Source organism: Carettochelys insculpta, chromosome 2 (assembly GCF_033958435.1).
Source record: "Carettochelys insculpta isolate YL-2023 chromosome 2, ASM3395843v1, whole genome shotgun sequence".
Taxonomy (NCBI): Eukaryota; Metazoa; Chordata; order Testudines; family Carettochelyidae; genus Carettochelys; species Carettochelys insculpta.
Window position 1 is genome coordinate 212,884,429 of NC_134138.1, and position 25,577 is coordinate 212,910,005.

General features: G+C 45.6%; 1 protein-coding gene across 9 annotated transcripts in view; it reads right to left on the reverse strand.

Moving 5' to 3' along the window:
- Nucleotides 1-473: 473 nt before the first annotated feature.
- Nucleotides 474-25,577, reverse strand: part of OXNAD1 (oxidoreductase NAD binding domain containing 1) — a 52,112-nt gene continuing 27,008 nt past the window's right edge. For all 9 annotated transcript variants that reach the window (XM_074984510.1, XM_074984511.1, XM_074984505.1 and 6 more), the window contains 4 exons: nucleotides 24,732-24,873; nucleotides 17,672-17,914; nucleotides 1,562-1,670; nucleotides 474-869 (listed from right to left, as the gene is read on the reverse strand). In XM_074984510.1, coding sequence (XP_074840611.1) covers nucleotides 715-869; nucleotides 1,562-1,670; nucleotides 17,672-17,914; nucleotides 24,732-24,873 — 649 coding nt within the window. In that variant the 3' untranslated portion in view covers nucleotides 474-714. The remainder of the gene's footprint in view (nucleotides 870-1,561; nucleotides 1,671-17,671; nucleotides 17,915-24,731; nucleotides 24,874-25,577) is intronic.

A 25,577-nucleotide genomic window follows, 5' to 3' on the forward strand; every position in this document is an offset into this window, starting at 1 on the left:
AATTATCCAATTAATTAAAAGAAAGTTTAGGTAAGCAGAATGTAGTTTAGAATTAGAAAAAAGGTAAGATCACTCTAGTCTTCTGAAAAAAATATTATGGGATCTTTAATACCTAAATGTGGTCAAGAACGGTTTTAAATCTCATTCAAAGAGCAGCAGTCTCCACAGAAGAGCACCTTTCATAGGCTACAACATTAAATAGGATTCTGGGATTGTGGCAATATTGGTATTTTGTCAATATCACTTACCTGACGCATCTGAGAGATGAAACCCTCACCAACTAGTGACTCAGTGCGTAGTTTACAAAATTATGGTTTGAATGAATACATTACAGACAACATCTGTTCATTTACACACATCTAGTTAATCCCATGTTAACTTATGGTCATAATGAAATGTTTAAACAATTGTCTAAAAAATTAACAAAAAAGTACTACATAAAGATCAACAGCAGTTGAGAAATACAAAAATCAAATAGCTCATGTCTTTAATATAAAATACATTATGCTTTTTTTCCCAAAAGCAATAAAACAATGACCCAAACTAGAGTGCATTTACAAGGTAACTTAGGAATTATTACTAAACACAGGAAGATTTCATGTGCGCATAGTGAAACCTTGCAATCACAATAGATTCTGTCTTGTGTCGTTCAGGCACTTTTTATGTATCAAAATACGTTGTTTTCATTTTTAATTTCTTGCTGAGTAGCTATTGCTACCACCACTTTTCAAAGTAAATGCAGTCTGTAGGAACACCAAAATTTTCTAGTAGTTTGGATATAGATTCTATCATTGGAGGTGGACCACAGATGTACCATAAAGTATCCTTAGACACATGTTGCTCTAGTTCCTTTTCAGATATTCTTCCCTCTACCAAAGAGAGCACACATAGTTAAGAACAGAAATGTATAAGAAGGTAGGTATTCATACAGTCAAAAGGCAGTTGCCTCAAAGTTTCAAACATGGTCTAGTGATTCTGGCACTTGAATACTGGCCCTCTAAAAATCAGGCCCGTTTAAGGTTACTCAAGTTAGAAAAAACACACAGAGAGGTATCAAAAACCACTTGGTTATGAACAGATCACTCCCTCTCTCTGCCAAGGACAGCGGAAATAATGATCCAATATCCCTTACAGGGGGCTGTGGGTTTACCCTACTTTGCCATTACAGCTTTGAGCAAAATAAATACAAGCATTTAACAGCAGAGGAGAAGACTGATTATGAAGTTTAAATAAATAACCACAAGCAGAAGCAATTCAGCTGTAAATGTAACAGAACGTGCGCGTTCATACTTAAGATGACTCAGAAGATCAAAAAAGTACCCAGCAGCCGATCCAGCAAAAAGGCAAACTTAGATAATTTATGTACAAATCTTCCCACTTATCCACTGGGTTCCTACCCCAATTTGTACAATAATTTTTTAGATATTATAAAACATTAAGTTATGCACAAACTTCTCTAAAAGTCATAAAATTCACTTCTGTACAGGCTAAGAGAGACTACAGTCATAATTTCCATTAAACCAACTATTCTAACGTTCCTAGGCATCACCACAATACGTACCAGTGATATATGGCTGAAGTTCTTCACTGGTTTGTGAACTCTGTCGGGTAACATGGAAACTGCATGTGATCATTTCAGGAAATTCATTCATCAAACCAAATATATTATTCTGGAACACAGACATGCTTGGTCATACCACAGTCGATTAAATCAAAGCAGATGTGTGCACAGAATCCCGAGCTGACTACACTCTATGCTACTATTCTGTACACCAAACTATCTCAATTTAAGACTTTGATTGTTTGAGTTTAACAAGACAGACCTTTTTAAGGACTTTTGAATTCTTTATCTGGAATCTGAATATGCTACCGATTATACTGCTGATGTTTTTCTCCATTTCTGCAACTGTTCGTAATTAAACCACGCTCGCATCTTATAACTATTTCCGCTGTTTTGTGGCTTCTCTTGCAGCTGTGAAGCTGTCAAAAAGGCAAACTGGTCTCCATTTCCTCCCACCACTTTCCAGAACCCTGATGTTTCTGCTTGAAAATGAACAAGTTGTGCATTTCAGTTGTCCAAAGAAACCACCTCTTCTTGGTAGTACTACTGGCCTACTCTTTAAAATATTAGAACATCACACAGGATAATTTTTTGCTTGGTGTAGAAACTCGCTAATTCTCAATTCTGTAATCCACAAGATTGCTCATTCTCACATAAATCCCAGAAGCCTCATGCCAATTCTCAGTGAAAAATTACTAGACAAGTGCTGTAATGAAGTCTCACAACTACAACCTCATTAGTTACTATCTGATTGCAAGCTACTTGGGGCTTCTATAACTGTAAAGGGCACTGGCAGTGCTCCACACATTCATTTTAAAGAAAGTATAATTATAGGTTATTTGCTAGATTATTAAGGAGTAAAACTGAACTACACTCTGATGTAGTATCCTGGATTATTTTATCATTTGTTTATCCACAAGTATTAGTAACACGTACTGGGTTTCCCAGCCAATGAGAACATGTGTGGCTCTAGTATATACACAAAGGTATAGAGAGAAGTTCTGGAACTCACTTCGAAGACTTGTTTTTCAATTTTTGTGTGAACTTGGGGGCTTATGAAAATAAGAGAACCTCAAATAGAACAGGCTACAGACAGACAATTCTGCAAACAGCTCTGCTAATATCCCTCAGAGTGACACAGTTTTACTTCCCTGATTATCCTCAGAACAGCAGTTGGCAATGACATGGAATTAGCCAGAGTTCTATGATACTTTTGAGCCAAAGTTTCTTCCAAAGACAGAAGACATCAGGACCAGATTAAGCGGGTTCCTAAGCCAAATCACAGACTGTCCCTTTATCTGTAGGTACACAGCCTATATATTCACTCTCAAGGAGTACAAGCCCTGGTTCTGCATGCACCTCAATGCTAAAAAGGCAGCACCTTCCCCTGCATGGGTGGGAAGTGGTTTTCATGTATCTGAATCTGCCAATTGACAACTAATGTACAAAATGGATGCGGCAGCTAGACAAAGACTGCACTGAAGAAAAAGATCTCTTAGGCCGAATCTACACTAGCAAGCCCTTTTGAAAGAATCCACGAAGCATCCACACACAAAAAGTGCTCTTTCGAAATATGTCTCCAAAAGATGGCAGTGCCGCTTTCGAAATCGCTCTTCCCTTTCCGTGTCAGGAACAGCCCCTCCTTTCGAAACCCTCTTTTGAAGAAGTGCCAGCGTAGAAACTCCACAGGCCGCTCTTTCCAGCTGGCGTGTGGAGACACTACTTCCAGCATGGGAGGGGCTCTATGGCCGGTGCATCTGGTTGCGTTTAAAGACACAGAAGCCCTATGCAGGAAGCTGAGCGCGTGCTAGCTGTACTCACCGCAAGAACCTGCAGCAGCATGCCCTCCTGGCGAAGACAGAGGCCAGCGAGGCACCCCAACAGCCTCATGGCTACCCCCCAAGACCCACGTGGCCCTGCAACCCACCCAACAGGTCCCTGGAGGGCAGCCAGGGGCCAAAGAAATGGGCCCCCTCCTGGAGCAAAGGGGAGGTGAAAGACATGTTGGGGTGGGTGGGGAGGAAGGCGCTCCTCCACACCACTGGCCAGTGCAGGAACGCCGCAGCCTTTGTCCAGCTGTCGGCTGGCCTAAATACCCAGGGCCACCCCCACCCCCTGCTCAGCCAACCAGGCCAGATTGAAGGTGAAGGAGCTGTGCCAGGCATACACCTGGGCCTGGGACACAGCTGGCCGCTCAGGAGCGGCACCCACCAACTGCCCCCATTACAAAGCACTGGACCAGCTGCTGGTGTCGAGGGAGGCTGCAAGCCAGTGACCATCATTGGCACAGCAGGTGGACTCCCAGCTCGTGCCAGGTGAGCAGGCGGGACCCACAGCCAAGGCCTGTGGCCAGGAGCAGGACTTGTCACCAGATGGGAAGGAGGCCCTGGTTATCAAAATCCCCTCTGGCTCCTCAGCAGGGACCCCTCCACTCGGGCCACCCCCAAAGTCCTTGATGGACAATCAAGTAGGCAACTGGTGATTCAGACACCCGGGGCCAGGGCAGGGCCACCCGGCACTGCCGGCAGTGGGCTGGCCGCTCACCCTCTCCTGACACAATCTGGCCAGCCGCAGCCTGCCAGCCTCAGAGTGACCCACACATAGCACTCAGCACCCCCACTTAGCGCCGGTGCCTTCCGAAAGGCTCGTATTCGTGTGGAGGGGAGGTGTTCATTCATCCAGTGAGCTAGCGGAGGTATACGTGTCCCTCGTGTAAGTGAATACTTGTAAATACAGTACTCGTTTAACGAGGGATGAGCGTGTAGTATAACCTGTATGGTGGGGAACATACCACCAAGCTACATTTTCAAAAAGAGTAGAGCAATAAATAGTAAGTGCCGAAGAAGAAGCTGAAGTGAATATACACTTACCTACATGCTTGTAGCTTCCATCCTGCACACGCCATATGATCCATCATTTACAGTCAAGCCCTGAGATACAATCACATCTGCTCTGATCCTAGTGACAGAGACTGAAAACTACAAGATCCCTGGCAAACATTCATAAACCTTAATTACCCACCAGGAAAAGTAAAAAAGACAAATTGACAGGGTCAGACGAATACCCAGAAACCAACTACTTCAAGATAGACCCAAAAAAGCCAGTAACAGAACACCGCTGGTCATTACCTACAGCCCCCAACTCAAACCACTGCAGCGCATTATTAAAGACCTACAACCTCTCCCAGTTCATAATGCCACACTCCAGAAAGCCCTTGGTGACAGGCCTGTTCTCTCTTATAGACATCCTCCTAACCTTATGAGGATCCTCACAAGCAACCACAGGCTACACCACAATACTACCAATCCTGGAACTTTTCCTTGCAGCCAAGTCCTGTTGCCAACTTTGTCCACATATCTGTTCTGGAGATCATGACTGAACCTAACAGAATCAGGGTACATTATCCTGTTTTTCACTAATGTTATATATGCCATCATGTGCCAGCAATGACCACACACTATGTATATTGGGCAAACTGCAAACACTCTAGGCCAAAGAATGAATGGACACAGAGCAGACATCAAAAATTTCCAAAGACACAAACCTGTCAGCCAGCACTTTAATGGAGTGGGCCATTCTATTAAAGACTGAGAGTCTGTGTTCCGCAGAAAAGAGACTTTAATACCCATCTAGAGAGCGAATGTTCCGAACTAACATTCATATTCAAATTTGGCACATTAATGCTTGGTCTGAACAGAGACAGCCATTACCTGACCCATTATAAGGACTCTTTCACATACTTTGATGTTTTACCAAACTCAACTTCTCCCACTCCTCATCCCCCACTCTCTGCTCTTCTATCTGATTTGTCAACCTTGATAATACTTTTTGGACCTCTGTGCTCTAAATATTGAGTCTGTTCTGGTAAGGCTATAGATGTGAAGAAAGAAAGGTTACTCACCGTAGTAACGGTGGTTCTTCGAGATGTGTCCCCGTGGGTGCTCCACATTAGGTGTCGGGCTTGCCCAGCGCCGCAGATCGGATCTTCCAAGCAGTTTCTGCCGGACCGCACATGCACCGGTGCGCGCTACTCCCCCGCGCGCTCCCGGCCACGTGCGCGATCCGGTCCTCGCCAGTTCCTTGACCAACCGCCTCGGATGCTCCTGCAAAACACTAAACAGAGATCCGGAGCGGGGAGGATGGGCGGGTAGTGGAGCACCCACGGGGACACATCTTGAAGAACCACCGTTACTACGGTGAGTAACCTCTCTTTCTTCTTTGAGTGTCCCCGTGGGTGCTCCACATTAGGTGACTACCCAGCAGTAACCCAAGATAGGAGGTGGGTAATCGGATTATGTGCAGCTTGTCCCCAAGAGGACTGCTGTCGAGAGACGGGTATCCTCTTGGAATACCCTGTGAAGGGCGTAATGTTTGGCGAAGGTGTCACAGGATGACCAGGTCGCCACTCTGCAAATGTCTTTTAGCGCAACGCCCTTGAAAAAGGGCTGTTGATGCTGCCACCGCCCTAGTGGAATGAGCCCTGGGCATGGCCAGGAAAGGAGTCTTTTTGAGTTTGTAGCACATTTTTATGCAAGATACAATGTGCTTCGAGATTCTCTGCAAAGAGAGACATTCTCCTTTTGATTTGGGAGCGATAGAGACTAGGAGTCTATCTGTTCTCTGGAAGGACTTGGTCCTGTCTATATAGAAAGCTAGCGCCTCCTCACGTCCAGGAGGTGTAGGCGCGCCTCTTTGTTAGAGTTATGAGGCTTTGGATAAAACGAGGGTAAACAATAGGTTCGTTAGTATGAAATTCAGAAAGAAACTTTAGGAACAAAGGCTGGATGCAGCCGTATGGTTACCGCCTCCTTGGAAAAAACAGCGCAGGGTGGCGTTGCCATAACTGCCGCAAGCTCGCTCACCCTGTGAGCTGACGTGATTGCGAGAAGAAAGATCGTCTTTATCATAAGGAGGCAGAGGGAAACCGTGGCCAAAGGCTCGAACGGTGGTCCCCTTTTCGCATTAAGCACCAGGTCCAAGTTCCACGAAAGTGGAAGCGGTTTCCGAGGGGGGGTACAGGTTTACCAGCCCTTTAAGGAACCTGGTAACCATGGGATGGGCGAACACCATGTGCCCTGTCTCTCCGTGTCTGAATGCCAAAAAGGCGGCAAGGTGGACCTTAAACGAGGATAGCGAGAGTCCTCCTCTCTTGAGGTCCAGTAAATACTCTAATATCACAGCCATAGGCACCGAAAAGGGGGGCTAGCTGTTTGGTAGAACACCATGCCGTAAAGCGAGTCCATTTCTGCTTGTAGGTCTTCCTGGTGGAAGTCCTCCTGCTACTTTCTAGGACTTGCTGCACTTCCTCCGTACATGTGCTCTCTAGGGAGCTGAGCCATGGATTAACCACGTTTGTAGTCGCAGGCCTTGGGGGTGCGGATGCACTATGGACCCCTGGGCTTGCGTGAGCAGATCCGGCGCCACCGGAAGGGGCATCGGTGGCCGGTCCGACATGCGCAGGAGTAGGGGGAACCATTGCTGTCGATCCCACGTTGGGACTATCGGGATCATTCAGGCTCCTTCCCTCCTGGCTTTCTGCAACACTTTGTGGATGAGCACTGTGGGAGGGAAAACGTAAAGCAGGGGGCCCCTCCATGAGATCGCGAAGGTGTCCCTCAGGGACCCCCGTCCCAGTCCTGCCCTGGAGCAGAATCGCGGGCACTTCTTGTTGTGCTGAGTAGCAAACAGGTCTATCTGGGGAAAAACCCCATGCATGAAAAATCGGTTGCAGCAGATCGGGACGGATCTGCCACTCGTGCGTGAGTGCAAAACGCGTGCTCAGCTGGTCTGCCTTCACATTGTGAGCGCCTGGGAAGTACGAGGCTTTCAAGGTTATATTGTTGGCGATGCAGCAGTTTCACGACAGGACTGCTTCTGCACATAAGGCACGGGACCGAGCTCCTCCTTGCCGATTTATATAAAACATGGTGGAGGTATTGTCTATACTGATCCCGACTACTTTGCCTTTTATAAGGTCTCGAAAGCGTCTGCAGGCGTTGAACACTGCTCTGAGCTCCAGTATATTTGTGTGCAGTGACTGCTCCGTGGAGGACCACAGCCCTTGCGTCACCTCTTCGTCCATGTGTGCTCCCCACCCTATGAGGGAGGCATCTGTAGTAAGAAAAACCAATATGTGTGGTTGGTGGAAGGGTACCCCTGTTAGCAGGTTCTCGGGGTTTACCCACCATTGCAGGGATTTGCGCACCTGTGTTGTGGGCGACGCCACCCTGTGAACAGTGTGTGCTGCCGGGTTGTATACGCTCGCCAGCCAGTGCTGCATGCTGCGCATGTGGAACCTGGCATTCTGTTCTACGAACGTCGCTGCTGCCATGTGGCCCCGCAGCTGTAAGCACGTCAGAACCAGCACCGTAGGGCTGAAGGTGAAGACTTGCACGAGGGAGCCGACGGCCCGAAAGCGAGTCTCTGGTAGATACGCCCTCGCTGTAATAGAATTTATGCGTGCCCCTACGAACTCTATGTCCTGCGTGGGGTCTATCTTTGATTTTGTCAGATTGATAACCAGGCTGAGCGAAGAGAACGTGCCTGCTGTGACGCATATCATGCGTAGTACCTCCTCCTTCGAGGCCCCTTTGAGTAGGCAGTCATCCGGATACTGGAATATAAATACCCTCTGTCTGTGCAGGTAGGCTGACACCACTGCCAAGGGCTTGGTGAAGACTCTGGGGGCCGAGGAGAGGCCAAACGGTAGGACCTTGTATTGAAAATGTTCTTTGCCTACCATGAAAAACCAGAGGAATCGTAGGTGAGCCGGATGAATAGTTATGTGAAAATACGCGTCTTATAAGTCGAGGGCTGCGAACCAATCTCCATCGTCTAGTGCCGTAAGGATGGAGGCGATTGTGATCATCCGAAAGCGTTGCTTGCGCAGGTACCGGTTGAGGCCTCGAAAATCTAAGATGGACCTCCCGCCTCCTGTCTTTTTCCCCGTGAGGAAGTACCTCGAGTAGAACCCTCTCCCTTGCAGTTGCTCCGGCACTCTTTCCACTGCCCCTATGAGCATGAGATGGTCTACCTCCTGCTTGAGCCTCGCTACGTGGGAGGCCTCCTGGAGGTGGGGCCTGGGTGGAGGTCATGGCGGTGGGAGCGACTGGAAGGGGATGGCGTACCCCGTGGCTATGATCTCCAGCACCCATTTGTCTGTGGTGATCCTTTGCCACTGGTTATAGAATTGTCGGAGGCGATGGTGGAATAACTGCTTTGGATGACCTTGCGATGGTAGTGATAGCGCAGCCCTGGATCTGTGTGTCAAACTTGTGGCCTTTGGCCCTGCCCCGAGGACACACGGCTGTGTTGGGAATGACGCCTGGGAGTTCTGTACTGCTGGTGCTGTTGATGTCGCCCTTGCTCGTAACCCCTGTGGTACTGGGGACGCTGTTGCTGAGTCCGCAACATCCAGGGCAATCTGAACTCCCGTCCTCGAGGCCGCGTAGCCTTCTTGCGTGATGGCCTTGAGCACTGGTTTCTTGCCCTCTGGAAGCGAGTCCATGAGGGAGGTTAACCTAATGTGGTTATCGAAATTATGGTTCGCTAGATGCGCTGCGTAATTTGCCATTCGCAACAGTAGAGTGGAGGAGGAGTAGACCTTTCTGCCCAACAGCTCTAGCTTTTTGGCATGTTTGTCTGTTCCCCCACATTGCGACGACTCCACCACCAAGGAATTTGGTTGTGGGTGGCTGAACAGGAACTCCATGCCCTTTGTCGGCACGAAGTTTTTTTTTTTTTTTTTTTTTTTTTTCCCCCGCTGTCTTGTGGACAGGCGGAATAGTCGCAGGAGTCTGCCATATCATAGTGGCAGACTCCAAGATTGCGTCATCAAGCGGTATTGCTATTTTGGAGGAGGCCGGAGGTCTCAGATTTTTGAGGAGCTTATGGTGTTTCTCTTGCACCTTAGCTGTCTGGATGCCTTGCGTGAAGGCCACCCTCGTAAAACAGCTCTTGGAACTGTTTGAGATCGTCCGGAGGATGGACGTCCCCCGGGGCCGTAGCCTCATCCGGGGAGGAGAGCGAGGAACCGCTGGGGTACGTCTCTCTGGACCCTTCCGGTTCCTGCTGGTGATGGTACACCCTCTCACTAGAGGTTTGCGAGGGAAAATCTCGGGGTTCCATAACCAGTCCCCCCTGAGATGCTTGAGTCTCTGTCCCCGGTCGCAATTGCCCTCGGGGGTACGAGATCGTTTGTGGGGACTTTTCCCTAGTAGATAGCCGATGGTGTCTATGCCCCGCGTGGTAGGGGCGACCATGGCAGTATAGGCACTGTTCTTGGGAAGGTGCATACCCTCTGCGTCTGGGGGAGGGCTGGAGAGAGCGATTTTGCATAATAGTCCAGCGGTTCAAACCCCAGGAAGGGTGAAGGTGGTCCCAGCCAGGGTGAGGCTGGTTGCAAAAAATGGAGAAGGGGGCTCCGGGTAGGCTAGGGGGGACCCCTGCCTTCTGGTTGGAGTCTGCAACATAAGCGGAGGGCTGTGAGAAAGCAACTCCACAGCCCTGTGCGGAGAGGGGCTGCAATGCCTCCTCTTGTGTGCAGCCTTCCCCCTCCCTTGAGGAGGTAACTCCGCCCCCTGACGTACAGGGGATCCCGGCCCCGTCCGCACCAAGCTCGGCACGTTCGAGGGCGGTGCCGCAGGTGCGGTGTCCTCCGGTGCCTGCAGGCTGCATGCCTGCGCGCTCTGCACCGCCGGTTCCCGGGGGGTCGGTGCCGGTACCGGCGCTTGTTTACCCGCCGCCCTGCCTGCGGTGCGAGGCGGCTGGCTGATTATCGGAGGCTGAGCCGCTTCCACGTGGGCTCTCCGTGCCGCCGCCGATCAGCTGTTGCTGCGGCTGGGGGCTGCTCGCTCCTCCCGTCCCGCTCGCTATTGTTGCCGGCAGGGATCGGGCTGGGGAGACTTTCCTCCGTTTTCGCGCTGATGGGGTGAGGGAGGCAGCTTTCCTTTTATGGGCCCCGGAGGGTCCCTCCTGCTGCGGCCGCTCCGGCACGTTCGGCTGGAGGGCCTTATGAAAAGCAGTTTTAAGCCGCCGCCCTGCCTGCGGTGCAGGGCGGCTGGCTGATTATCGGAGGCTGAGCCGCTTCCACGTGGCTCTCCGTGCCGCTGCCGATCAGCTGTTGCTGTGGCTGGGGGCTGCTCGCTCCTCCCGTCCCGCTCGCTGTTGCTGCCGGCAGGGATCGGGTTGGGGAGACTTTCCTCCATTTTTGCGCTGATGGAGTGAGGGAGGCAGCTTTCCTTTTATGGGCCCCGGAGGGTCCCTCCTGCTGCGGCCGCTCCGGCACGTCTGGCTGGAGGGCCTTATCAAAAGCAGCATTTTAAGCCGCATCTCCCTGTCTATCCTTAATCGCCTCTGGGCAGGACTCACATTTTTTTAAATCCTGAAGAAGACATTGTTGGTGAGTCTTTCAGTTGTTAAGCGGGTACTTAGCACCTTCCCTGTGCTGTTTTCCCCGTCCGATGGCCTTCCTCAGCAGGAGGGCTGACGGCCCGATGCTCCTGGCCTCCGGCGCTTGTTACTGGGACTGGATTGAAGCTGTCCCGCTTGTAGTTTGTTTTTTTTTTTTTGAAAAATAACAACCGGCTAACTTGCAGTAGCCTAAGCACTTGAAAAACTTTAAAGAAAAACAGTTAAAGTCATTGAATACGCTACCTGGCCTTAGCCTAGTTCGGATTCCGTCTGCAGCCGACGGCGGTTAAGAGGAACTGGCGGGGACCGGATCGCGCACGTGGCTGGGAGCGCGCGGGGGAGTGGCGCGCACCGGCGCATGCGCGGTCCGGCAGAAACTGCTTGGAAGATCCGATCTGCGGCGCCGGGCGAGCCCGACACCTAATGTGGAGCACCCACGGGGACACTCGAAGAAGAAGTGGGTATGTCCCAGGAAAGCTCATCACCTAATAAATTACTTTGTTAGTCTTTAAAGTGCTATGTGACTGCTTTTTTGTTTTGATAGAATACAGACGAACACAGCTATCTCTTTGTTGCAAAAGAGTAAATGTCAGAGCAATGAACAATTCTAGCTTGACAAGGTGATAAAAAGGAAGGCCTAGCTTGCAAGTAATTTTTCTTGGGGGGTTAAAGGGTCCTCTGTATCCTTGATGAAGCACTAAAGGCTTCATGGGGAGTTTAATATGAAGTTGTCTCATGATAACAAGGAACACCAAGTCATGATCATGCTTGTCCCATCCCGGGATACAAATTGATCAATAATTTTTATCTATATTCTGAATGCTAAATGTCAGGAGATCAAGATCATCATGTGGAATAAATCATTCAAATATGGCACTGCAATCTGTAGTCACACCTCATCACTCTGTGCTCTTGCAAAATGCTGAAATACAAAGACTGCTCTCAAAAAATTGCTGAGATAGATTTTTCTGGAAAGTACTGACATCCTTGCCCTTCTCATTAAAAATTGTATTTATTTATTTATCAAAACACTAAGGAACCTTGGCTCATCTCAATGAAATTATTGTGCAAGTGTATTTCTGTGTGCCCAGTAGCAAAAAACATGGGATGTGTTAGTGGAAGCAAACACCTTCTTTACTCTGCAGGATGCAGCTGACTGAATTATGCAATACTGCATGTAGAAGGATAATTCTTCACTGAGTCTTGCAGACAACCCACCTTTTATAATGCACAAAGTGTGATTAATTTTGCCTTGCCTAGCACAACTGAGAAATAAGCATTATATACGTACTAGCTTTCTTCCAATACATTGCTTGTTTGTATTACAATAAATTCTATAGGCGCCAATAAGGGGCCACGTTGTGTCAAACACAACACAGATCCATTGTGAAAGACAATCTGCATCCCAAAAAAACTTGTAATCTAAATAGACATGACAAACAGAGGGCTGGGCAGCAAGCATCACACCATTTACACATTATTTTTCATACGGACACTGAGAAACATTACTTGTTAATTTCATTGTGGCTGTCTACACTATCCCAAAACTTCGAAATGCCCATGTAAATGGCTATTTCAAAGTTTACTAATGAAGCGCTGAAATACATATTCAGTGCCTCATTAGCATGCGGGCGGCCGCGGCACTTCGAAATTGATGCAGCTCACCACCACGTGGCTCATCCAGACAGGGCTCCTTTTCGAAAAGACCCCGGCAACTTTGAAATCCCCTCATTCCTATCTGCTGTTAGGAATAAGGAGATTTTGAAGTTGCCAGGGTCCTTTTGAAAAGGAGCCCCGTCTGGACGAGCTGCATGGCGGCGAGCCGCGTCAATTTCGAAGTGCCGCAGCCGGCCGCATGCTAATGAGGCGCTAAATATCTGTTTCAGCACTTCATTAGTAAGCTTCGAAATAGCCATTTACATGGCCATTTCGAAGTTTTGGGATAGTGTAGACACAGCCTATATGTCATCTAATGCTATGCAACAGGGTTTTAGTAACTAAGGCTATCTACACTACCCCTCCCTTTCAGAAGGGATATTTAAATGACATGGATCAGAACTGGTTAATGAGGTGCTGATATGAGTATTCAGCACCTCACTAGCATGATAGCCAGTTGCACTTCAAAAGTGCTGCTTTCGAAACACAAACTGGCTGGGTAGAGGTGGGCGCTTGGAAATAAACCCCACACTTTGAAATTCCCTTATTCCCAAAGTGAATTGAGAATAAGGGAATTTCGAAGTCTGGGGTTTATTTCAAATTGCCCACGTGTACATGGCCACTTTACATTACGAAAGCACCACCTTTGAAGCATGACCGCCTATCATTATGCTAATGAGATGCTGAATATTCATATCAGTGCCTCATTAACCAGCTCCAATCCATGTCATTTAAATAACCCTTCTGAAAGGTAGGGGTAGTGTAGACAAGGCTTAAGAGGAACAACTTATCCATTCTTTGCTGTAATGTATCAAGACCCTGTCTCCTGTCTCCAATACACTAAATAACCCCACTATGCAAACATTGGATGAAAGCAGCCTTGACATTCCTATAGCCATTTTCCTTGCCTTTGCAGCTCTAATATTAGAGAGTTATGGTCAAACATTAAGACATTCCATTAAATGGGTCAAATCATTGCCAAATGTCACAACAGCTTCTGTATTATTGTACTATTTTTATATGCAAGAAATGTTATTCTTGTTTGGCTCAGCAGGGCGTAAATACTTTCAGTGACTAACACAGGCTCTCTCACTCAGGAGGCTAATACAAATTGGAGCCTACTGGCAGATGTGAGCAATCTGGATAATGTTATACTAACAGGCTTCACTTTATGTATTATTTTGGATAACCTGTACATCAGCCATCTTGCTACTCAATCCCCTATTGTGTTTAAATACACCTGAGAGGTTCCTAAACTTGGTTTGAAAACCAAAAAATCACTTGCTTCACTTGACGTTTTCCCCCACTCACTTCCTCCAAGTAATTAATACATTAAAGTAATGCCAGTAGTGATCCCAGCCTCAGGCATCTGACTCATTTACTTAGGCACATTCAGAGACCAGACCATACTGATCAGCTATTTTATATATCCACACAGATCTTTGCCCATTACCCAGCATTTGTCGTCTTCACTCCTTTCTGGCCAAAAGCCATTGATTTCTTCGAAAGAAACCTAACTCGTTAAAGGGACACCATTTTCCCTTATGGAAGCTATGCTGATTTGACAGTAACAGAGGTATCAGTGACCCTGCCGCCAGGTGCTGTAACACTCAATCCTTAACTGTCACAAACATTGAGATGATGGCAAGGTGTTACTATAAACTAGAAATAACCAACAGAGTATTACGAAGGGTGACACTGCAGCAATATAGTTAATCAAATCTAGGCCTTGGCAAGAACAGAACTGACAAAAAAAAAAAAAGTACCTCCTATAGGACATTAACATCATCCAGCAGGGTATACACAGGGCACCTAAAGAACAACATGCAGTTGTTTGGGCAGTTAATTCAGGAGTGCTCCAACTCATTCAAAACCATCACGGCTCGCCTCCTAGCAGACCTCCATGAGCAGTCTGCATGTGTGCCCTAGAGATGGTGGTGGTGGTGAACACCCCCTTTCCCCTGCACCTCCATTAACAATGTTATTTGCTATATTCGTTGGACCCAAGTGAATACAGATGCACACTTTTACATTTATATGTCTATGTGTGAACCGACCAAATTGATATATTTAAGCCTAAAATAGTAATCTCTTAACTGAATGTAAAAAACTCAAGAGCTTACTGAAAATAAGGGAGTGTTGGAATCTCTGACATAGCAAAGCCAACAATGGTACAAGTAAAAGAAGTCAAGATACAGCAGTGAGGCAGAGCACAGAGATAAAACACACTATGGCTGGGTCTACACTTGCCCCAAACTTGGAAGGAGGCATGGTAATCAGGGCCACGGGAGATTACTAATGAAGTGCTGCAGTGAGTATGCAGCACTTCGTTAGGCTAATTTTTCCCCACGGCAACTTCGAAGCAGCAAAATTAAAAGGGACTTCAAAGTAGTGCAGGCGCTTCAAAGAGACCACAGCTACACACATGCCAGAACTTCAAAGTTTGACGCTTCGAAGTTGCCACGGGGGAGGATTAGCCTAATGAAGTGCTGCATATGCATCGAAGCACTTCATTAGTAATCTCCCGCAGCCCTGATTACCATGCCCCCTTTGAAGTTTGGGGCAAGTGTAGACAAGCCCTATACGTCTAGAAAAAAGTCTTTTGCCACTGGATGAAGTCGTATTTGATATATTAACAGCAATGAGCAGATGGTGAGAAAGTTCTCATTAGCTGTTAGGTCACTAATCCCAGGCCAGTTCTTTATTGAACAAGGTCATGGGTCACAAAAACACCTAAGCAGTCTTGTTGCACCTCAGGCTACAACTACACTGTCACTGTAACTTGAAATCACTTATGCAATTTGTGCAATGCAAATTGCATAAGTTATGTTAACTTATTTTGAACTTGGTGCTGGCCAAATGGCACAAAAGTTTGAAATAAGCAGCTATTCTGAGGTTTCCACTACTCCCACTCACAACAAGGGATAGTGGAAACAGAATGCCGCACTCGAAAAAGCGTTGTTATTTCGGGAAATAGCAACAATAGTGTAGCCATAGCCTTAAAAGACAAACAATTTTATGTATTAGGTAATGAGCTTTTATGGGTAAGACCTACTTCTTCAGGTTTTGGATTCTGTTTTCTGCTGCAGAATATGAAGATGTGTGTCTTACCCACAAAAGCTCAATACTACAACTACTACTTAACCCTTGTACTCCACATGGAGCACAGATCATCTATGTGCAAGTGATAAATAAAATTTAGTCTTTACAGTGCTACAGGACTGCTTCTTGGTTTGGGTGTGGGTGTGAGAGAGAGAGAGAGAGAGAAAAGCTACAGTCTAACCTGGCTATCCCTCTGAGACTAAGCTCATGGCTATACGACAGCTGTTTAGTGGCCTACGAACAATTTACTCAGGGCTTTTTGTCTCCCAGAGCGCCATAGAACAGCATTACGGCACCTTTTTTTCCCTGCGTGAGGCAGGCCATGCCATGGCAAGAGCTACTCTGGGTGGCTCGTGCATTGCCAGGGCATGCTGGGAGCTGCTTTGGCTGGGAGAGGAGAGGTGCCACTGACCCCTCCCGTGTGAGGTAGATGCGGGGCAGTTTAGGGTTTTGGGGGGAGGGGGGATGGTTTGGGGCTGAGAAGGGTTAAGCCACCTGGGGGCAGGAGGGCAGGGGCTGAGTTCCTTCACCTTTTTTTCTAGGAACAAAGCACTGAATTTACTCCAGTTCCCAGTGCGTGTGTGCACATCACAAAACATCAAGAGCAGGTTTGCTTCTACCTCTGTTGGGAAACCAAGAACTAAATGAACAGAGAAACCAAATAACCCTTTCATCTCTGGGCTCGGCTTCTGGCACACATTTGGGGGACACTGTTGGCAAGCTTGCACGGTCACTGCACACAAATGTGCCTCTTCAGCATGCTGAAAAATAATGGTGCATAACACAGGATGCTGTTTCTGTGGGAACAAGATGCCAATCTCCAGGGCTAATCATCTAACAGTCATCAGCACTACATTCGCCAAATGCTTTGAAACAATACCAATATACATGTTCAATCATCTGATGTGCACACACACAACAGGTTGGAATCTCTCAATATACGTTACAGTTCACATGAAGCAAAAATTACATGAAAGCAACAGTTTTGTTCAGTTTAATTCTTGTACAAGTCAAGAATGTGAATCACATGATCAGAAAAAGGTGAATTCCAGCTTCTCTGAAATTTCATCAGTGTGACTACATGACTCATTTTCAAGAATGGTCTCTAGTATTAGACTCAGTTTTAAATAAACCAGGGTCTGATTATCAGGGTTGATTGTCACCCACAACTCCAATTAAAAATCAATGAGTATGCCTGAAACAGAAAAAGCAGTGTCTTAAGAGGAGTATCCTGAAATAAATGCATCACAATTTAGATGCAAGTTTTGAAAAATTGTCCCTTTATCTTTGAGAAGATAATTTGTCTAGATTTGTACAAGAATCGTAGCTTTTTGAGTAGAAATGTGGAAGGCTTATTTTGGAAATGTTTGTGCTTTAATGGTAGCTGTGGTTAATGCCACAGTACTATTTAGAAGTCCGCCTCATGTACTGATGCTGCTTCCTGATTATGCAATCTTTGCAAATGTGAGCACCTTGATGGTGCATAACAATGTAATATGGGCCTGCAATTTTAGCAAAAACGTGTCAGGAGACATCTTCCACTAGAACTAGTTTTACATACTGACTTGATGACCTGTCTCTTTGGCAACATTACACTGGATCAGTAGGTCAGATGTTCCCAAACAGAAAGCAAATCTAGGGTAGTTAAATTCAGTAGAATGGTAATGGGGAGGGGGGAGCAGATAATTTTGGCAATATTTTCATATAGAGCCTGATTCTGCACCGCAGAAATCAATGGGAGCAGGAAAAAAGATATGTAAGCTTCGTGAAGTGGGGACAGTCTTTTTGTTCTATGTTTATAGATCACTTAGCACTGAGGGGCCTGGTCTTTGAGTAACACTCCTACTCACTACATTAATACAAGCAAACTGAACAACAAGCCTTTGGCAAAGAACGAAAAATTCAAGAAAAATCTAGGTTTGTTTGTTTTTTTAAACTTACCTTAAATAAGAGTTCATCAATGCTTTTTGCACTATAGCAGAGCTTCACTGTTCCCATTTTATATCCATTTCCTTCACTGTCTTGATTCCTATGAAAATCTGCTGCATGTAGCAGTATGGAAAACAAGGGGTTGATTCCTACTCCCCCTGCTATTAGCACAAGGTTTACAGGGGAGTCAGCAGGCTGAGGATCAAAGAAGAAATTGCCTCCAACTCGCAGAGCCACTTCTGAGTCAAGACTACACTAGGAACAGAAAATAAAGAATTTTAACTAAAAGGAACAGACAAAATAAAAAAGTCATCTGATATTGCTAAGTCATAAGCCAAGCTGGGCTTCAGAATAAGATAACCATTGGTAATCTTTACATGTTTTACCAGTGAGGGGAAACTCAAGTATTCCAGAACGCACACACACAATTAACCTAGTTAATTGAAGTGAGTTGTGTGCCCTGAAGCGGCCCATTTTTTGCCTTCAGGGCAAGACAAGCAGTAACAAAAGAGGACTGATGACATTTCCCCATGTGGGCTGAGTCAGGATATTTCAGTTAAAGAGTGATCCATGCTAGGATCTTTACACAATGAAAATGTGTGTTGCTGTGAAGACTCAAGTTTAAAGTCTGAGATTCTGACTAAGTCCAGGGCCCTTACTCTCAGAAAGGCTCCACTACGAGAAAAGAGGTCAGGCCACTGGAGTAAGTCAGACCGCAATTATGTGGACCTCAGAGGACTGTCTTCTCCCCGCCACTTCAAAAACGAGAGAACCCAAAAGTACAGGCATGTGCAAAGTGGGGGAGTGTGCTCCCCCAGGTGTGTGCATGAAATTTCAAAACGGGGGGCACAGCACAATCAGCTTCTCCCCAGCCTGGTGGGGAGCCTGCCGCCGCCTCCCTATAGCTTCTGTGCATAGCTGTGCTGTGTTCATGTGCTGCCCGCTTCCCTACCGGCAGAGGGCTGACTTTATCTCCCATCCCCCTGCCCCACCCTGGTGGGGGCCCTCCATTTCATCCCTGCAGCCTCTCTGACTCTGCCGTTGTTTCTGCCCCCATCCCCCATCACATTTTGCAGAGGCAGCTGAGCTGGCGTAAGCTTTTACCAGCACAGCCCCTGGTTTCAGTTTCCCCAGGAGAGTCCAGGCTTTGTTTTTTAAAGTGCAAATATAGTATGTTGACCTTTTGTTTACTTAAAAAGGCTGTCCAGGAGAGTTGAAAAAGAGGGTAGGGGGCTCTTTAAATAGCAGAAAGCTGTTGTTACAGCTGACAACTACGTGGGACAGTTGAAATGGGGAGGGCTCTTTAAACTGAGTGAATTTTTTGTTTTTGTCATTTCTTGCTGAGAGGGCTGGGAACGGTTAGGATGACCCGCCATCCCATTTTGGGCAGGACAGCCCTGTTATACTGGGCTCCAAGAAGGCGACCCAATTTATTTTTCAAAATGGGCTAACTGACCCACATTTGGCACCCTGCTGGCGCGCTGGTGCAGCTGCTGGCCAGAGAGCATGCACGCACATGCTCTATGCCCACACCAGAAGGAGCCAGCAGGGGGCCCTGCAAAATTAAGGGTAAGCTGGGACCCGGTGGGTGGGGAGAGTGACTGCCGTCTCCTTTCCGGTTCCCCGTGCCTCTGGGAAGCCGGAAGGAGCACCAACAACTGCCACCTGCTTCCCGGCTCCCTGAGGCTTGGTGGAGCTGCCCCCCTGCATATCTCTCTGTATCAAATTTGGGGTAGGGAGCAATAGTCACCCTAGGTAAGGTAGATCCTCAAACATGCTTTGCTTCCATTTGTATAGTGAATATCCTCTCTCCAACTGCACCATTGCAGTTTATGTTGCTACCTCACATAGACTGGCGCATACCAAAAGGGCTTTGTTTTTCTATATGAACAGAAATATCCTTTGGTTTGGATTTCATGAGACAGGTTGGGGGGCTCCAGATGTAAAAAGCTGGCTCATCCCTGTACTAATAGAAGCAATGATATTGCTTTCTAAAACTACTACAAAGCCATGGGGGGAAAAGTCACTCTTTCCCTCTGTCAAGTAATTGGATTTTCTATTGGGTCTGGAAGCCATTTTAATGGCCAGTGTGGCTATTGCTTCAAATATTGAGCTAGAGGGGCAGTGTGAGGTGTCTAATAAAAGCTGATGATACCCTGAATCTATGTATGCTACTTATATGTCTGTATCATGTATGTAGGTAATGTTACATACTTCAGTTATGTAGCTATATCATGTTTTAGTGCTAAGCTTCACAATAGGCATGAACTCGGCCCCATCCAGGACATTGAGCTAAACAGTAAGATGGAAATCTGGTGCTCAGGCACTGAAGTCACATCCCAGATGCTTGGGACTTGTAAATGAAATGCAACCCACTGGTCAGGTGACCTGATCTGAGACAAAGGAACAGGCCCTTTTCAGAAATTTGAGACTGTCTCCTGAGATTCACCCAATGGCAGTTTGCCACAACAGCTCATCTGAGTCAGGTGGGGGCAGACCTTCAAGGGACTATGGGAAGAAGAAAAGGCTTTGTCCCTGGACAGAAAGGATGATGTGAATTCAGCAGTGTTGATTTTGGAACTTTTGTCTTTTGGTATCTGTGCCTGTCTTCAAGTGTCCATGTCCCAGCATGCAGACCCCAGTGGGCTGGATCTACTACGCTCCCGTAACTGAAACTGCGTGACCTAAAATGGGCTTTCAGAGACTTTCAAGAATTGGCAAATAACATCGCTGGCCTACATTAATAACTGCACTTAATGCATGTTACATGTTGCTTTAACACTTTTTTTTTTAAATAAATCTGTAGATACTTAGATCTAAAGGATCGGTGAGAATGGTGATTTGGGTAAGATCCAAGTATAAATTGACCAGGAACTGGGGCTGGACCCTTTGGGGCCCAGAAGAATCTGGCTGGTGTTGGGGGAAACAGGCTTAACAGCCTCTCAGCTGAATCTGGGGATTGTTGGTCTGGGCTGGTATAGCAGTTGGGAAGTCAGTGGGTTTGCTTGTGTGGCTTCTGGCTGGTTGGTTGGATTTGCCTTAGAGAGAAGGAATTCCCAGTCTGGAATTCGTAAGGAGCCCGTTTTTTAAGCAAAGGTACCCTGACCTGGATTGATTTTTTCCTCCTGTGCCCTGAAACCCTGTCCTATTATATCCTCTCAAAATCAAAATGCCAGTCATATGTAAATAGAGTTAGTTTCACAGAACAATCCTGCAACGAAAGTTTAATACATGGAAAAATGAAACTACCTGAATATATCACACTGGGGTAATGTCTTCTTGGACTATGAGAAAACTTTTTCAGTTCCAGACTGACACACTTGCATAAAGAAAGAACTGAGGTCATATGTTAGTGGAAGAACCAAGAACAAAAGACAGAACTCCTGATCAGTATGTCCTCACTCTCAACCACAGAGAGAGGGCAGAACAAACAGGAAACAGAGATAAACAAAACAAAGGAGGAAGGGTAAAAACCGTAAGGGAAAAAAAAATCCACCAGAAGAACAATCCATCAGTCATAGACAAAAAGTGCTGCTCCTACAAAATCTCTTCTATTATCAGAAGATAGCAGTTGAAACAGACCTGGTCAAATCACTTCACTTTACACTGACAAAAAACAAAACAGAAAATGTTGAGGCAGAACTCTTGGTCTTTCAATGTCACATGGCATTTTGGTAGGATGCTACTACACAAAACCATTTATGAAATGAACTTGAAGGCTAAGCTGCCACTTGGCAAGGTCTGGCAGACCAAGAAATTACTGTCTTGAGTGCTTTACAAAACAATAAGTAAAGCAACTCTTGAGCTCAAAATTAAGTGACAATGCCTCAACCAGGTCTACCACAAAGAACAGATTTCCACCAGCTTCAGGCATTTATTATGGAATGATCCAAGCCCCAAAAGACGATCTGTAGGAAGACGAGGAAAAAATATCTTTTGAAGCAGAGTGTTAACATACAACTGGGATTGTAAGGAAACCACAAGCCCACAAACTGACTAGTATTGTCCCTTAAAACCCAAAACGTTTATTCCCTTGCTAACTGAAATATGTAATGCAGACAAATATGAACAGCCCCATCTGCTTGTCGGGTAAAATTAGGCAAACTGTGTGAGTGCCTTCTGAGCCCTGTTTTTCCAGCACATGTGCAGCTTCTCCATTTTCCATTCCTCCCTGAGGCACCTTCTTTCAGAACCAGGTCAAGAAGCACCTGGAACGGGGAAGACAACTTTCTCCAAGAAAACTGAAGTACAAAACAAAAAAACCAGGAAGTTACAAAAGTGCCCTCCCAGCCCACTTTGTACTCCTCACAGCCTTGGCCTCTTGCGGAATGCTTGGGTGTGGATCACTTTGAGCTAGACACTCATGACTGACACCTGCTGCCCCCTGGGCAGGGACTAGTGGACTAATCAGAATGATAGATAAGGATGACACACCCATGCTGATGAAATAAAAATCTCTAATGTAATTTCCAAGAGTCACCAAGCCAGTGAAGACTATTAATTCTTGGGTGACTTGGCGGGGAATCACCACCCTGCAGCACAGAATTAGCACCCACTAAAATTAAATTGTAAGAATTGTACTGAAATGGCTTAGGCAGAGAGAAAAAGGGGGATTCAACAAAATAAAAAGTACACTACAACTATATCCACAGAAGAACATCTCCTTGAAATTGTTAAAATTAGGGATCAGGATGAAAATGTTATTTTAAATAATGTATTAATTAAATATGAAAAATCTATTTAAAAATTAATCATGCGCAGTAAGGAAATAAGTAATAGTATTTCTAAAGCGTATGTTATCCAGCATACTCAAAATGGATTATAAATTACCTTTCATCAATTAAGTCTCTCAGCCTCCCTACCAAATAAGGATTTAAAGAGGTCACTACATTTTTTCCTTCCCTCTTCTTCATTACAGAAACAAAACACTTAACAGAACACTTGGCTTATATCCTGAGGATTCCTCTGAACACTCAGCTTTTGAAATAGTTTACATGTGAACTGAGTATTTTCATCTAGAAAATTCAACAGCAGCATTAACGAGGGAGCTATCAAAAATCCTCAGAGACACCTCAAAGATAGAAGATTAAGTTAGGCTTTCAGTAATATGTACTGAGCAACAAAGAAATAAGAAACCTCCATGTGTACTCGCATTAAGTGCACAGCCCAGTGACATTGGCCCAACGTTTTCTACAAAGCCTTTCAAAACAAGTAATTTCATTTGAAGTCCAGTGATGCATGAGACAAACCCAACTTAGCAGCAGAAGTGCAGTGCCAGGTCACATGGTAACTGCTGAATTACAATCAACCTGGAAATTCTCACTGCTTGATTTTTATTGTGAATCTTCTAGTCAATAAACAGAGCAGCAGTAGCTGTAACCTTGGAAGAATCTGTTGTTATTCTAGACCCAATGTTTTTTTTGCACTGGTAACTGAGTATCGGCACCTCAGCAACGGGACTGACTTGGGGGTGGGGTGCGCGGGAGGCTGAGTACTGCCTCTTTTTTTTTTTTTTTTTTTTTTTTTTTTAGAAAAAAAACAACAAACACCACTACCTAAATCAAACATTGGTAACCTACAGCTCTGGAGGTGCATGCAGCTCTCTGGCTGCCCCCTTGCAGGCAGCCATTTGATGGGGAAACAAACCTGAATTTCTTAACAAGCTAAAAGCCCAGTTCAAGCAAGCTGCCTACGCACTGTGGCCCCGTGCCATTCCTGGAAGTAAGTGTCTGTTAATGTGTTTGGAATTGCTCAGTGGGCAGAGCACTGACCCTGTAAATCCAGGGTTGTGAGCTCAATCCTTGAAGGGGCCTTCCAAGAGCATGGGACAGGTTAGATTTAAAAAAAAAAAAAAAGTCAGGGATGGTGATAGGTCCTGCTATGTGTACAGGCTACTGGTCTTTATGACCTCTCAAGGTCCCTTTCAGCCACACAAAGTGTGTGTGAGGGTTGGAGATAGAGTGGCTTGGCATGCTGTCCCCACCCCCAGTGCCATCCTTATTGGTTCCTGGACAATGGGAACTGTGGGTACAGTGATTCTAGGCACAGGCAACACATAGATACTTGCTGTACTCTTATTCGGACACAGATATGCCAACAGTCAAATGCTTCCAGGAGCAGTGTGCAGCCATAACATGCAGGCAGCCTGCCTGAGTCTATCTGCTCCACTGGCCAGAAACTGTCTGTGGTAAGTTCCTCCCCCAGCTGCCACTTGTACCTCGTACCTCTGCCTGCACCCAAACCCCCTGCTCTAAGTCAGAACCTCCTCCTTCACCCAAACTCCCTCCCAGAGCCCACATACCTCATCCTCTCCTGCACCCCAAAACTGCGCAAACCAGGAGCTCCCTTCTGCAACCATACTCTCTCCCGTGGTCCAACCATCCATTCCTGCAGCAGCCCAGAGTTTTGCATGTGATACGCTCTCAAAATATTTTCGTCAAAGAAAAAATTAAAAAAAAAAAAAAGGCTTTTTCCTCTTTGAAACGTTGCCAATCTCTGGCCTAGACTTTGCGGCCATTCTTATGAGACCAATGGACAACAGGCATAGGGAAAGTAGGTATGAAGCATAATATCTGACCAAAACAACAGCAGCATGGAAGGAAATCTTGTAACCCCAATTAAACTGGGGTAAACTGGGGTAAATCATCAGGAGACTGTCTGATAAAAATGTTCCACAGCCTCAAGAAGTTACCTTCACAAAACAGTAGTGGGGAAATCAGGCTATTCGTAGCATGACAAAAAAGGCCTTAAATTGTCTCAAAGTGTAATCCAGAGTATTGGGATCTTGTCATTTAAAGGATTCCTTTGCCATCTTTTGAGAATTTTGTTTTTTAAGCATTACTGACATAAGGCTCCCATTCATAACATGATTTTTGTCCGTCAACCATTTTACAATTTTGTAAACATTTAAACGTACTGTCTGTTTAAGTAAACCTTATTGCTGGAATGTTTCATAGACACAAGATGATAGATGTTAGCTATGTAACATAACAGCGCTGCATGTAAGACTGACTTCAAGTTCTAAGTGAAAAATGAGGTATTCAGTTTGTGATCATGTGCAAATGTTGTTTACCTGAGTGTGAATCCAGTGAGCAGGAGGATGGGGAGTATATTTTACTGCCAGTTCCAAGACTCCCTCTTTTTCCAGTAGACCAGGGCTTGAACATATCGAGAATCCACCAACTACAGCAACTTCGGGAATAAAAAAATCTACCCTAACAAACAGTTAAACAAAAGAAACCATAAGAACAAGGCGAAGAATGTTCAAATTTCCTTCAACACAAAGTAGCTGGCTTGATCTCAGCTAATCAATTTATCAAAGCATGTATTTTGATTTCTATATAGTTCAGAACCCAATAGAAATAACACATGAGCAGTTTTTGTATTTGTATGTCTTGATAAGGGAAAAAAAAAAAAAAGAAACCCCTGAACACCACCACTTTTTTTTTTTTTTTTTTTTTTTTTTTTTAAAAAGAAAGCTGTATAACCATATTTTTAGAAGCTTAACAATAAGAAGCATTTGGTATCTGAACACAGAGCTTAAGTAATGCCATCAAACCAGAATTCTTTTTACCTATGATTGTAAAGGGACAGGACTATTTCTTTTTTATTTCCAGATCACCAAGAAGTAAAATGCATCTTTACTATACTGCCACAATTTCTAGGTTTTTCTTAAGGCTTAATGTATTAAAAAAAGGAGCACCACGCTCTTCCATTATTTGTCATGTACTTAAATCTAATTATGTACTTAAAAAGTCAATATTGTCCAGCTGGAGGACTCAGTTCTTACCATTTTCAACACCCGCTACTTCTTTGATTTTTGAACTACTTTACCTTATTGGAAAAAGGATTGGAAAACAGATTTTAAATTGCATAGCTATTCACTCTTTTGGGGGTAAGAAATATGACAAATTCTTTA